General features: G+C 41.5%; 1 protein-coding gene across 6 annotated transcripts in view; it reads right to left on the reverse strand.

Annotated features, from left to right (window-relative positions):
- Positions 1–13,078, reverse strand: part of ACOX3 (acyl-CoA oxidase 3, pristanoyl) — a 65,050-nt gene that overhangs the window by 5,438 nt on the left and 46,534 nt on the right. For 5 of the 6 annotated variants that reach the window (XM_073342625.1, XM_073342626.1, XM_073342627.1 and 2 more), the window contains 4 exons: positions 9,718–9,833; positions 6,399–6,573; positions 5,534–5,601; positions 4,682–4,768 (listed from right to left, as the gene is read on the reverse strand). In XM_073342625.1, coding sequence (XP_073198726.1) covers positions 4,682–4,768; positions 5,534–5,601; positions 6,399–6,573; positions 9,718–9,833 — 446 coding nt within the window. Of the gene's footprint in view, positions 1–4,681; positions 4,769–5,533; positions 5,602–6,398; positions 6,574–8,719; positions 9,267–9,717; positions 9,834–13,078 lie in introns of those variants that run through there. The other variant, XR_012158736.1, reaches the window with a different exon arrangement.

Genomic DNA, 13,078 nt, shown 5'->3' on the forward strand with positions numbered 1-13,078 from the left:
CAGAATTTTTCTCCCAGATGTGAACACTTCTGTTTGAGCATCAGAAATTCCTCTCCCATCAGCACATTGTTAATTCATCAGTCTTTCCCAACTTGTTATTTTATACAGCCCAGTTAAAAGCATTAAATGGGAAGTAAATTCTGCAAAAGGCCACTTTAATAGTGTAGATCTGTTGAGCGCTGGTCAGGTTATATTTTTGGCTATTTGGAAATATTTGACAGTTTCACAATTAATTTAAACTTTTTAATACCATCCTAAAAAAATGGGAGGAGGTGAGGGAGACCAGATCCTCACCTGGTGTCAATCACCATAGCTGCAATGACTTCCATGGTGCGACACCGATTTACACCAGCTGAGGCTTTGGCCCTACATGTTTTAAATAAAAATTTCAAAGAATCTCCAAAATAATTTAATACATTTGAACTTTGATTTTTCTGGACTATGGTTAGCTGAGACACTTGGGTCCATAAAAAAGTTGGTTTGACTTCCAGCATACAAAATGTTCGATTTAGTACTGAAAAGCTAACAAAAACTTTATACACTTAGGCTGAGATTTTCAAAACTGCCTTGGATGGGAACTGGGCATCCAAGTCTTCCAACTTTACTCTTGAATCATTCAGTCCTAAAGCTGCACAGTAAGTTCTAAAGCCTCTTTCCTGCATAGTTTAAGAACTGCAGATTCCTGACCCCACCAACCCCACCTTAACAGAACCTTGATTATCCAAATGAAATTCATTTCCCTGTTACACTCAGATGATCTGGCCTGTACAGTCCTGCAATTTGTACTGTATTTTTTCCATTGCCTTTCTACTCTTCATTCTCTTTATTTTTACCTCTGAAATACAAGCTGTCTGTAATTTATTAACCAGTTAAATCCACTCTCTGTTCAGAATACACATTCTTACTGTCATCAATTTCTTCTGCTTCTTATTGGATATTTTAACATTCACATTTACAGTCATTTGGATACCTTTCTTTCTAATTTTCTGCTTTCAGTTATTTTGTCTTTGGATTCTCTGACTCATAGCTGTGGCCCTAATCTTATTTTAAGAACCATAATTTCCCTTTCCCGCTCTGTAGGTGGTTCATGTTTTAGTCATTTTTTAAAATTATTCCCTCTAAACCACTTCCTCAGAAACATTAATTGGATGTTCAGATTCTGTACGAAACTTAGCAGGCAATTGGGAGCCTAGGACTGTGACTGTCCATGGGATTTAGGCTTCTAACTGCATAAGGGCCAGATTTTTAAAGGTATTTAGGTGCCTAGAGATGCAGGTAGGCACTTAGTGGGATTTTCACAAAGGGATTTCACTCCTATAGGAGTTAGGCACTGAGGTACTTTTGAAAATTCCATTTTGAATGTGGGACTTAGGCTCCTAAGTCACAGAGACACTTTTGAAAATTTTACCCCTAAACTTTAATAAAGGCAAGAATCTGTATAACTCCACCAAGTACCCTAAACTTATGAGCCACCCAGACAAGTGGCTTTACTTTAAGGACCTGTATGAAAATGAGACCACTGATTTATATGCCCAAATAGGAATTTAAGTACCTAAAAGCAGACATGCAAGTGTGAAATTCTGACCATGCAATTGCTGACACTTAGCCACAGGGTGAGTTTAGCCCTTTCCCCCCATGAATAACCCTCCCATTGATGGGGAGTCCCATTCTTCGGAGGCCACACCCCAAAACCACCACATCTAGAAGAGTCTAACAAAGTCACAGGTAGACTGTGTTCAGTGCCATGAAAATGACCACCTCCTCCTTCTTTCTCCTAATTCTCATGTGTCTGACCCTCTTTGGTAATGACTCCCCTGCAATTGAATAAGTGAATTAGAAGCTGCTGCTTTCATTTTGGGTAGCTGCAACAGCTTGATTAGGAAGAAGGTGGCTCTTTCATTTAGATAATTAATTTTTATGTTCTTGATAGTTCAAACAGTAAACAAGGAAGTGGAACAAAAACTGTGTTCAGCATTTTGATGATGTGTCTAAAATCACATTTTAATTGGTGTCTGCACAAGATAAAGCTGAAAATGCAACTTAGGGTTCCTGGAATGGAGACATCTATTGGAATAACAGGGCAGATGAGTGATCTTTAGTCTCTTTTGTAGAAGGAATGAAATACTTTTTAAAGGAGCTTTGCTACCACATGATACAGGGCTAGATTTTGCCCGGCCCTTACCCAAGTACACAATATGGGTGATAAAGGGAACGATGTCAATATAGTACAGCATGGATCAGACCCAATATTCAAAGAACATTCTTATACCCTAGCATGGCCTGCATACAGGCCAGGCAGAATTGCCATGTGTCTGCTTATGAGCGCAGAGATTGTTCCATTCGTGCTCCCAGGAAGGGGAACACTGGGGCAAGCAGCACCTCATGAAGGGGTGGGTATTGTAGTAGGTGCTCTCTGCTGCATACTAGAGAACTAAGGGGGGCATTCTGAATACTTTTCACTGTTCCTTCAGGGAAAGTGCAGCTCTGCACGACCCTGTTCTGTGAGCTGTGCCTATCAAGTGTATTCACTGTAGCTCTCTGAAAACAGTACATATTGTTTTGTTCAGCCTCAGATGTAAGAGGCTAGTAAGATCCACTAAGAGGAATTTTTAGAACAGAAATCGTACAAGAATCATCCAGCTGTACAGAAAGACACTTTCCAAAGCCCTTCGCTCTTAACTAGACTGAGGAAGAAACTGACATGCATAAAGAGAAGAACAGACTGCCTCTAGGGATACCTGCAAATGAGCAGCACTTCCAGGACCCACGGCACAATGGTATTGCTTAGGTGGTGCTAGAACTGACTGAATGGCACTACGATGAAGGCAGACACTGAAATGCTCTGGCCAAGATTTTCAAATGTGATTTTGGGTGCCCAACCTGAGACACGTTGAAGAGGCCTGATTTTCAGAAAGTGATGAGAATCTATCCCCTTCAAAATCAGGGCCTCTGAAAGGTGCCCCAAGTTGGGTACCCAAACCCCCCAGTCACTTTTGAAAATCTTGACCTATTTTTTTAAACCGAATTGGTTTGAGGCTCCGTTAGTTAATGTTTGTAAAATACTTTGAGATCCTCCCATTAATGGTGTAAAGCACAGTGGTGGTGGTGTTATTATTTCTGGTCTATAAGTGTACCCTGTTACTTTTCAAGCTAAGGGCTGTCTCAATCCAGCCTAGAGAAAGGTGGGGTGAGTTGTGCATCTCTGCCATTTATACAACACACCAATTTCGGCAGCATGTCGTGTATGTGTAGCTACACGCTGCAGTTTAAACGGCTGCAGCCACACTGCGGTGGGTAGCTACATGTGTCAGTGAAAGGCTCTGGCAGGGAGGAGGCGGCAGGGAAAGGATCAGCGTTTTCTCTGCTGCCTCCCCCGCTGCCAGAGACTTTCCCTGCTGGAGTCTTTCCCTCTGGCAGGGAAGGGCTCCAGTGTCAGGGAGTTGCTGGGGCCTTTTCCTGCAGAGGGAAAAGGCTCTGGCACTGGGATGCAGCAAGACTCCACGCTGAGAGTCATGGCATGAGTGAGCAGACAGCATGTAGTCTATGTACTCCGGGTACATTCCTACACCCTTCCGGCATACTTTTACTTGCTTACTCCATGTCTCACGGTCTACACTACTATTAATCTCTGTGCTAGGAGGGCTCTGCATGTACATACACTACACACTGCTGAAAGAATCCTGCAGTGTAGACACACCCTTAGGGAGCAGCCTGCATTGTGTCTCTGTTTTTTGATTCTTGTGTGTTAAGGTTCTGGATTTTAAGAAATAAAGTAGTGGTAAATCTTTTTGGAAGGTTGCAATGTAATTTCTCTGTTTGTAGGCCATGACCATAACACTTCTTAATTGGAACAAGTTTTAATTCCACTTTGCTCTCATATTAGACATTTTCATTAAAAATCAGGAAAAGAGGGTAAATTACATTAACAGATGACACTAAAATGAGGGTGTTGTGAGCACCAATAAGATCAGAGGAATCATTCCTAGAAAAGTTAGAAATATAGGCAAGGAATAAAAACACAAGATTCCAACTGGTAAAATGAAAGCCATTACATCTGATGAGACAATAATTTGAAACAGCAACAGAACTAAACAAAAACAACGACCTAGGATGAAAACCTAGCCCAATTACAATCAATGGGAGTTTTGCTATTGACTTCAAAGGGGCCAGAATTTCACCTTTAGGGTGATACTGGATGGCAAATTAGACTATGCTGGGCAAAGTGATAAAGAAGTAAAAAAGACCAGACCACCTTTGGGGTCTATGTGCATAGGCAGAGCATCACGGAACAAGAAGATAGTAACAGAGAACCCGACTCAATGAGTTTGGGAATCAGAAGGGCTGGCAAAGTTAGAAGGATGTTGGAGGCCCTCCAAATATTTAAATATCTAGAAAAGAGATCTTTCACTGTGGAATTATGGGATGTACAGTAGCTTCTTCAATCCAGGGTACAGATTTCTACCAAAGCAATACATTCTGAACAGTAGCATGTGACTTCCCCATATACTGGAGCATATCCTCAGCTAGTGCAAATTGTCATAGCTCCATTGAAGTCAATGCACCAGCTGAGGGTCTGCCCTTTTCTTCTAGCTGTAAAGCTTCTTAATTTAAAATATTAGTCCGGTTACATAAATGCCTTTTTAATTATTAGCTTTACAAACACAGGAAGGTTTCTCTTTACCTCTCCATCAGCTCTGCCAATAGGTGAGTTCAGAATGAAGTCAGGAGGTGCAATGACATCCACCAAGGCAACTGCATCATCTTTCAACTGTTTAAAAACAAAGAGCATAAATTTGGCAGCTCTTCTAGATTTCTGTGGTTACCTACGGACAACAAAGCAGTGCTTCAAGAAACCAGCCAATGGTAACTTAAGTTGTTACACTTTTAAAGATCCACTATCAACACACTGTCTATTCACACTATTTTTGTCTCTCTTCCAGAGCAATAAGAAAAAAAAGACCCAACTCTATTTTAGAAGTTTTCCATGCTTTCCTTAAAAGCATTAAGTTTTATTTTCACCTAGGCAGTACTGTGTATGTTCATACAAACTGATCAACACACAACTCATTCATTAACATACAATTTCCAGATTCTTCTTTACAATTCATATCTTGCCTGGTCAAAATGTGTGCTACTTGAAAAGCTATGTGTTGAGAAAAAAATAACACAGACAATATTTATGAGCTGAGATGATAATGAAATAAATAGAACGGCACTGCTGCTCTCAAGTGTTTTATTGGCCTCCCATTTCATCCAATAATCACAGTACTTCAAATGACAAATGAAATCCAGAGCATCATCTTCCAAAAATTTCCCCTCAAAATATGAAATATTACTTTCTCTGAGCCCTTGTAGAATACTCAGGCTTTGACCCAATGCTACTAACCTTCCCCTTTTTAAACAGGGTATTCAACTGCAAATAGGATAGCATCCTGGTAATCTCTTGAAGTGCAGAGTAAGTGGTATGTCTTTCTTCTGTTACTAGCATGTTGTGTTGCTGTCCATCCACACCAAAATGATATTAGAGACTTACCTTGGAACAAAGCTCCAGAATAGCATGCTGTATGAATTGACCAGGCTGTTCACCTGAAGCATATCCACCTGCAAATATATTTACAATGAAATTAAATGGTGAAGCTAAGATTATGTTGCTATATTCCTTTTACCAATGGCATGGTTTTATAAATCTGTTTGGTATTTATGAAGATGAAACTTGTGAGAGTTGTGATGACTCTCTCACTCAAGAGGTAGACTTTAAAAATTCGCTTCCTCAGGCACCTGGAGCCTTTTACATGTGTAAATCACAAGGCTTTTCTACGGCCCCAGGGTGTGTGAATTAGAGCATGCACTAGCGTGCTGCACTGTAACTGCCCCATGTGGATGCTGTGGGCATGAACTAAAAGGTACCTAGTTCACAGTAACATAGTCCTGTTTGAAAGAGAACTATGTTAAGGCGAACTAAGTTCCTTTTAGTTTGCACCAGCAAATGTCCACATGGGACAGTTACAGCACAGCATGCTAGTGTGCACTACAGTTCACTCCCCCAGAGTCTGAACTGCAGGGCCGGGTAGACAAAGTATGGCTATATATCATCCCTACCCCCGGGGCTGGATCTCACAGAGGTGTATAAGTTCCCTACAGCCCTTGTGCTAACAGAGCTGAGGCTTTTAGCTTAGCTAATAGAGTCTGACTCTCTTAGATCCAGAGCTGAATCCCTGCTTCTGACAGCCTACCCAGTAATGCTGCATTACACAGGCAATAACTAAATGTTCTATCATATACTCCAGTCAAGATTCACTTTCTCCCTGCCAAAGTGCAATGTACTATATAGACAAAATGAAGGTTACAATTAGGGCTGTTTAAAAAGTGATCCACACTGAAGATAGATATGATCTCACCTTGGTAGAGCACGGCCATGTGTTTACTTAAAGACCACAGTCCATACAGAGCACTAAGATGCTTTAGGACAGGCTGGAGTGTAGATGGTGTGTCGGGATCATGAGTGTATTCGTGATACCTTTGTAAGACTGTTTGCTCGATAAAAGCGATGGCTAATGAACGACAGTAGTATACCTTAAGAAATAGAAAAGGATTAAATAACATGTTGACAAACAAAACACACAAGGGCCAGATCCTCAGCTGCTATAAAATGGCATAGCAACATTGAAGTTAATGGAGTTATTTACACCAGTTGACAATCCAGCTCAAGTTTTAACAAATAAACAAGACTCTCTGGGAAGTGTGTGCCTAAGGAAGTGCTTTCAAAATGTGCATTTCAAATGTCTGTTTGGCTAGGGACAATTAGGTTTTTCAGAAACGCAGTGGACATATCTACTGCAACTGGAAATAAGGTTCCTAATTCTCCACCACCTCCCAACTCGTACAGTCACTTGTACCCCTGTCAAATGGCAGGGCAAAACTGATGTATAATATGCTACCGTTCTGATCTGGAAGCATTTCATACCCACTTTGTACAGGTGTAAATGACTAAGGTGGAACACAGTTGAGAATCAGGTCCAAGATCTTGTTAATGCCCATTGAGCCCGAACAGAAAATGCTATAGAAATTAATATGAATGATACCAGTAGGGTTCTATGGAAATGATTATAAAATCTATAGTACTGAATAGAGACTGCTCTCCTTTCAATAAATGTTTTTAAACAATCTTATGGGATTCTGTAGCAGGGATAGAATTTTCTACTAAATTAGAGGAAAAGGAAGGGTCTGATCCTATAAACACTATTGGACATAATGCTTACTAGACCCCATTGACTCTAATGTTGTTTGAAAGAATGACACAACTAACCCTTTGCTCTTACCTTATTAGCAAGGTAAAAAAAAAAATCACTACCTCTTACAATATTTTTAATACACAGGATAAAAATATAGGGTCTGAGTATTTGCATAGGAAGATTTGGTAGTCTTTACATATCCACTTGAACTGGAATACCATTTAAATTTAAAAGAGGATGTTATATGAATGAATATGTATATGAGAGTGAATCCAGAGCTGAATAGGAAGCTGTTTGTGTTATAACAGTTTGTTACACTGCTCTCAATTGTTTCATATAGGCATTAATTTTGTATTAATCAACTTGTTGGGTTTGTTCTATGTTCAGTAAATCACAGTTGGTTGGGTTTCTTTTAAATCACTGCAAAAGACGGGATATTTAATAAACCAAAGACCTCTTCCAAATAATTCCACTTTCTTTGTATAGTTCTTTGATGGCACCCTTGATCAGTGTCACAACCAGAGATAAGCTTGAACCACAAAAACCACATCTGAACACCCATAAACTTTGGGAGGGCAGAGAGATTTTTTTCACCCTCAATGGCTGGACCTGAATTTAGATCAGAATTTCATGATTAGACCAATTCTCTAGTCGCAATCAAATGTCTCTCACAGTATCCCTGTTGGAGCCCTGAGAATGAGTTCCCTCCTCCCCCCACTTCTTCCTATTTTATAAACCCAGTCTTGTAGTCCTGCATTTTCCCCATTAACCTTGTGGCTGAGAACAAATGAACAGGACTCCCTTCTGAGCCTGTTAATCCTGTTCAACCAGAATGAGACATCACAGATGAGTGATACAAAGCATTCCCTCCCCTGCTACCCTGGGATGTCTTCAGTGAACTCTCAACTCATAACAGCCCAGGTATAGGCCAGGAATCTGTCCCAGATCTCCTGCAGCATGACTGAACACTACATCATTTCTCTGCCAAGGGGTTGACAGAAAAGTGCTTCTTCATGCCTGATGTTTTAAAATCAATTCTGCAAAGGTCTCCAAAGCTCCAGCATGCTAATAATTTTCAGACGTATTTAATGCACATTATTTACAAGAAGAAAAGGAGTACTTGTGGCACCTTAGAGACTAACCAATTTATTTGAGCATAAGCTTTCGTGAGCTACAGCTCACTTCATCGGATGCATACTGTAGCTCACGAAAGCTTATGCTCAAATAAATTGGTTAGTCTCTAAGATGCCACAAGTACTCCTTTTCTTTTTGCAAATACAGACTAACACGGCTGTTACTCTGAAACCTGTCATTATTTATGAGAAAAATCCTCCCCTGTGCTGCACAAGCATTGTAGGAAGGGAAGAGGGCCTAATGAATATAAGGAAGAAGTAGGGCAGGGCACCTCTATATTGCTCAGCTTCTTAACACACTTGGCTATGCACAACATTCCCAAAGGGGCGTAGTCATTGGGTAATGGGCCGTACCAGATGCAATTGTAGTTGTATTTATGCTGCTGTCAGTAGTAAGTGCCAGCCAGGGGACATGTTGTTGCTCTGATACTGACCCAGCAAAGTAGACATTTCTCTCTTATTCTAAGCTATTGCTCTGATGAAGGCTCTGATGGTGGTTACTTTTACCATAGCTTTTGCAAAGTCCAAACCAGCAGAGCTATCCTGGGTGGTGGATGCCTGGGTGAAGCCAGGTCTTCTCTACTTGGATACAGAGTTGAGTGTTTCTTGTTGCAAGTTTTCAATGTACTTTGCAGGTAAGGTTGGTAAGATTGGCCACCTTCAGAGCAGCAGATCCCCCTCAGGAGTGACAAATGCCAAGAATTCTGTGCTTTGGGTTCCAGCCAGTTTTGCTCACTGAGGATAGAGATGGATGGGGAAGTGCTGCAAGCTGTGATTTGGAGCCATGCCCTCCTTGGCTGTTAAAATCTTGTTAGGGGACAGTGGATCCACTCGTAGTATGACTGTCAATGTTTCCTTTTCAGTTTCCAGTACTGTCAATCTGGTATCTTTCATGAGGGCCCTGCATTTGAATTATAGACGTTAGAGACGGAAAAGACCTATTAGGTCATCTAGTCTATCTACCTGCCAGAGCAGGATTCTTTCCTACAGTATGTATTTGGCCACAAGTGCAGCATGATAAGCAGATGTAGATGTACTAATTAGGAATGGTAGTGGATTTAACAGTAGTAGATATAATGTTCAAAAGAGGAGTTTAAAATTAAGATTAATTTGAATTTATTACACAACTATGTCTGCACGGTTCTGAAGGAAACTATTTTCTGAAATATTTTACTGATCATAATTGTCCTCCTTTAATACTGTTTAATACAACGCACATGAATGGGAATGCATTTTTATTAGTTACTATGATTTGCTGCTTTATGAATGACAGAAGGATACAGCAAACAAGATCTGGCAAACCTGGAGGAAAATAGACAGTAAATAAGGTAGGACTCTGAATAAAGTGTTACCTGGCTGTTGTTTCTTGCTTCAAAATCACTACTCCCAGACCGTTTCTCATGGCTCAATTTAAGGACACTTTCTTGGAGCAAGTAACAAACCAGCCATTTATATGCAGCTAACGGAACTGCAAGACAGAAGAAATTTTCCATGTGGGAAAGAGAGGAAAACTGAAATATTGCATGTTGATGCTCCCATTGCTAGTAATCACAAACAGAATCAACTTTATTCTAAACTCACGTTATGTGGGATGGACACTGGATTCCTATAGGAGGCTTACATAAATCAATAAAAATCTCCTGCAGCCATCACATCACAAATATTCAACCAAACAGTGTTGGGCAGTGTTATTCCCTGGACAAGAACCTCTGAGGGCCACCTAAGCACTGCAGCAAATGATTCTCCTTTCTCTGAGCTGACACTTAACCAAGGCACCAGCATGGTCTTAGGGGACACTGTGTTGCTGGAGATGCTGGGGTAGATTCTCCCTTGTGGACAAGTTCTGCTAATTGCAGAGCACAGGGAAGGTTTCAGGGAGTCAGCTGTGACCCCCATTCCTCTGCAACCTGACCCTAGCATAAGGAGCTGCTCTAACTTATCCCTCTGAGGTAAGGTCCCTGAATGACTTATGAGAGTGGAGGGCAGGCATAGCAAAGCTCCACTCTGCCATGACCCTTCCCCTCCAGCATCCTGGAGATGGGTGTGGGCAGCTTTCACAGGAGGAGCTATGCCACCTCCACCAGCTTGTGACCACTGGAGAGTTTCCCTTTGCTAGGGGAATGCTCTGCTGGTAACCCACTGCCACAAAACTGCAACTTTGAAGTGCCTGACTGGGGCAAAAAGAATCCTGACCATTTTCTTTGAAATAAGAATAAACAAGGTCTTGGCCACATGCATTCATTAAATGTCCCATGACACTTTTCACAAGAATGGGTTGTTTCCTGTAACAGAGTCAAATTCTCAGTTTATTATTTATATTCTGCCTCCCTACAGGTTCAATCACGTAAGGTATTTTCTCTTCCTCTTCTAAAGATCAATCCTGAAAGGTACTGTGTATCTCCTTGCATTGAGGATAGCCAACAACTTGTGGGTTGAGCCCTCAAACGTTGTGGAGTGATGGTACATGCCATTAAACTGTTGCCATGTTCCACCCAGATGTGGCTGCATTTAAGTGACAAGTGAAGTAACCACTGCATATCAGATTGTTAAATTTTTTAAGCACTCTGGGATTATTAGGGAAGCAGGTATTACAGAGTACATATGGGCATGTTTAGTGTTGAGAAAAAGAAGGCCAAGGGGGCACTTTATAACCGTCTTCAAATATATTAAGGACTATTATTAAGAGGATGGTGATCAATTGTTCTCCATGTCCAGTGAAGGAAGGTAGGACAAGTAGTAATTGGCTTAATCTGTAGCAAGGGAGATTTAGGTTAGATATCAGGAAACACTTTCTAACTATAAGGATAGTTAAGTACTGGAATAAATTACCAAGGGACATAGTGGAATCCCTGTCATTGGAGGCTTTTAAGAACAGGTTAGAAATACACCTGTTAGGAATGGTGTAGGTACACTTGGTCCTCAGTATGTACACTTGGTACTACTTGGTGTAGGTACACCACCTCAGTATGGTGGGGGGCTGACTAGATAACCTCTCAAGGTCCCTTCCAGCTTCACATCTCTATGATTCTTGGCTAAATCCTGGTGGCCTAAATCCTAGTCAGAGACTTAGTCCAGTGCTATTAAATTACTTCTAATAGAAAATTAATACAGATGAACAGATTTAGTGGGTTTTTTTTCAACTGTGATTTGGCTGCTTCAGTAGGTATTAACTGAGGAGACAAAAATGTGCTTAGTTATTAGTTTGTGCTGTCCAGCATGTCACAAGCTTGAGATTTACCACAAAGACAAAGCAAACATTTATTTCAGCAAGTCTTTCTTCTAAGCCTTTGCATTTTGAAGCTAATCAGATGTTAAGTTTTTGTCATAACTATTGAGGCATTATCTCACTTGGAGCTCTGCATCATTACCGAGACTTCAGTAATCCCAGGATTTGTTCATTCAATTAGCTGAGCCCTGAAGCAGTTATTTGGATTCCAGGAAATAACCAGATTGCCTGTTAATGACATCTATAAATTAAGGTTAAATTTCTACCCACAATAAGTTCTGAGTTTCATAGACTGACTTTTGTCTTAAATCCTCATATAGATCTAATTCCCTCTAATTTCCCCCTAGGAGCCACTCTGGGTAAATAGCAGCAATAAAATCGTGGGAATGGCATGTACTGTCTTTCTTAATTTGATTATAGCAGAGAAAACTAAGACAACTGCTGAAGTTTTTTTCTCACTGTTTCTCCATTTTTTCCAACCAAACTAAAGACGATTACTACATCGTGACATACTTTGTCTGAGCCTATTGTACTATTCAAAATGTTGCCCTGCTCTACACTGTTCTAACTCACACGCATTTTCCTTATAAAGCTATTTCAAGGCCCCAACCTAATTACATCAAATGGAGATCTGGCCCACATAAGAGTCTCTGGCCATGTCTACGCTACACAGTTTTGTCAACAAAAGTCAGGTTTCATAGACAAAACAGCGGAGGTGTACACACAACAATGTTCCTCCAACCGATTTAACTCTCCTGCTACGCCAACAGAATAAAACCACCTCGACGAGAGACAGAGCTTTTTGCGACAAAGTTACAGTGACACGGTGTCAGTGTAGACACTGCACTTGTTTATGTTACCCTCAGTGGGCTCTGGGAGGTGTCCCACAATGCCCATCATGACCACTCTGGTGAGCAGTTTCTACTCTGCAAAGGTACTCAGGCATGCACTCCTCCCACTTTAAAGCCCTGAGTATGTTTGAAATTCCACTTCTTGTTTGCTCGGAGTGGACAGCCCACATCGCATCTTCCCATGCCGGCTTTCCACAGCAAACAGGCTCCCGTGTGGAGTACAATGGAAGTTGCTGGATCTGTTGGGTCTGTGGGGAGAGGAGGATGTGCAGTTGTAGCACCAATCCAGCCATAGGAATGTTGACACCTATGAGCAGACTGCTTGTGGCATGGATGAAAAGGGGCAAAAAAGGGACATGTAGCAGAGCCGTGCGGAGATAAGGCAGGCGTACCAGAAGGCACAGGAGGCCAACCGTTGCTCTGGTGTGGCACCAAAAACACGCTGCTTCTACAAGGAGCTGCACACCATCCTCAGCAGTGACCCCACCTTCCCTGCCAAGAGCCCCATGGATACTTCGGGGGCACTGGAGGCAGCAGCCAGTGGGTCAGCCCTGAGGAGGTTGAGTTGAAGGAGAATGTGGGGCAGGCGACAGGCTCGTCTGGTGGCGTGGCGAGCCAGGATCTCTGACTCCGGAG

The sequence above is a fragment of the Lepidochelys kempii genome, chromosome 4 (assembly GCF_965140265.1).
Source record: "Lepidochelys kempii isolate rLepKem1 chromosome 4, rLepKem1.hap2, whole genome shotgun sequence".
Lineage (NCBI taxonomy): Eukaryota > Metazoa > Chordata > Testudines > Cheloniidae > Lepidochelys > Lepidochelys kempii.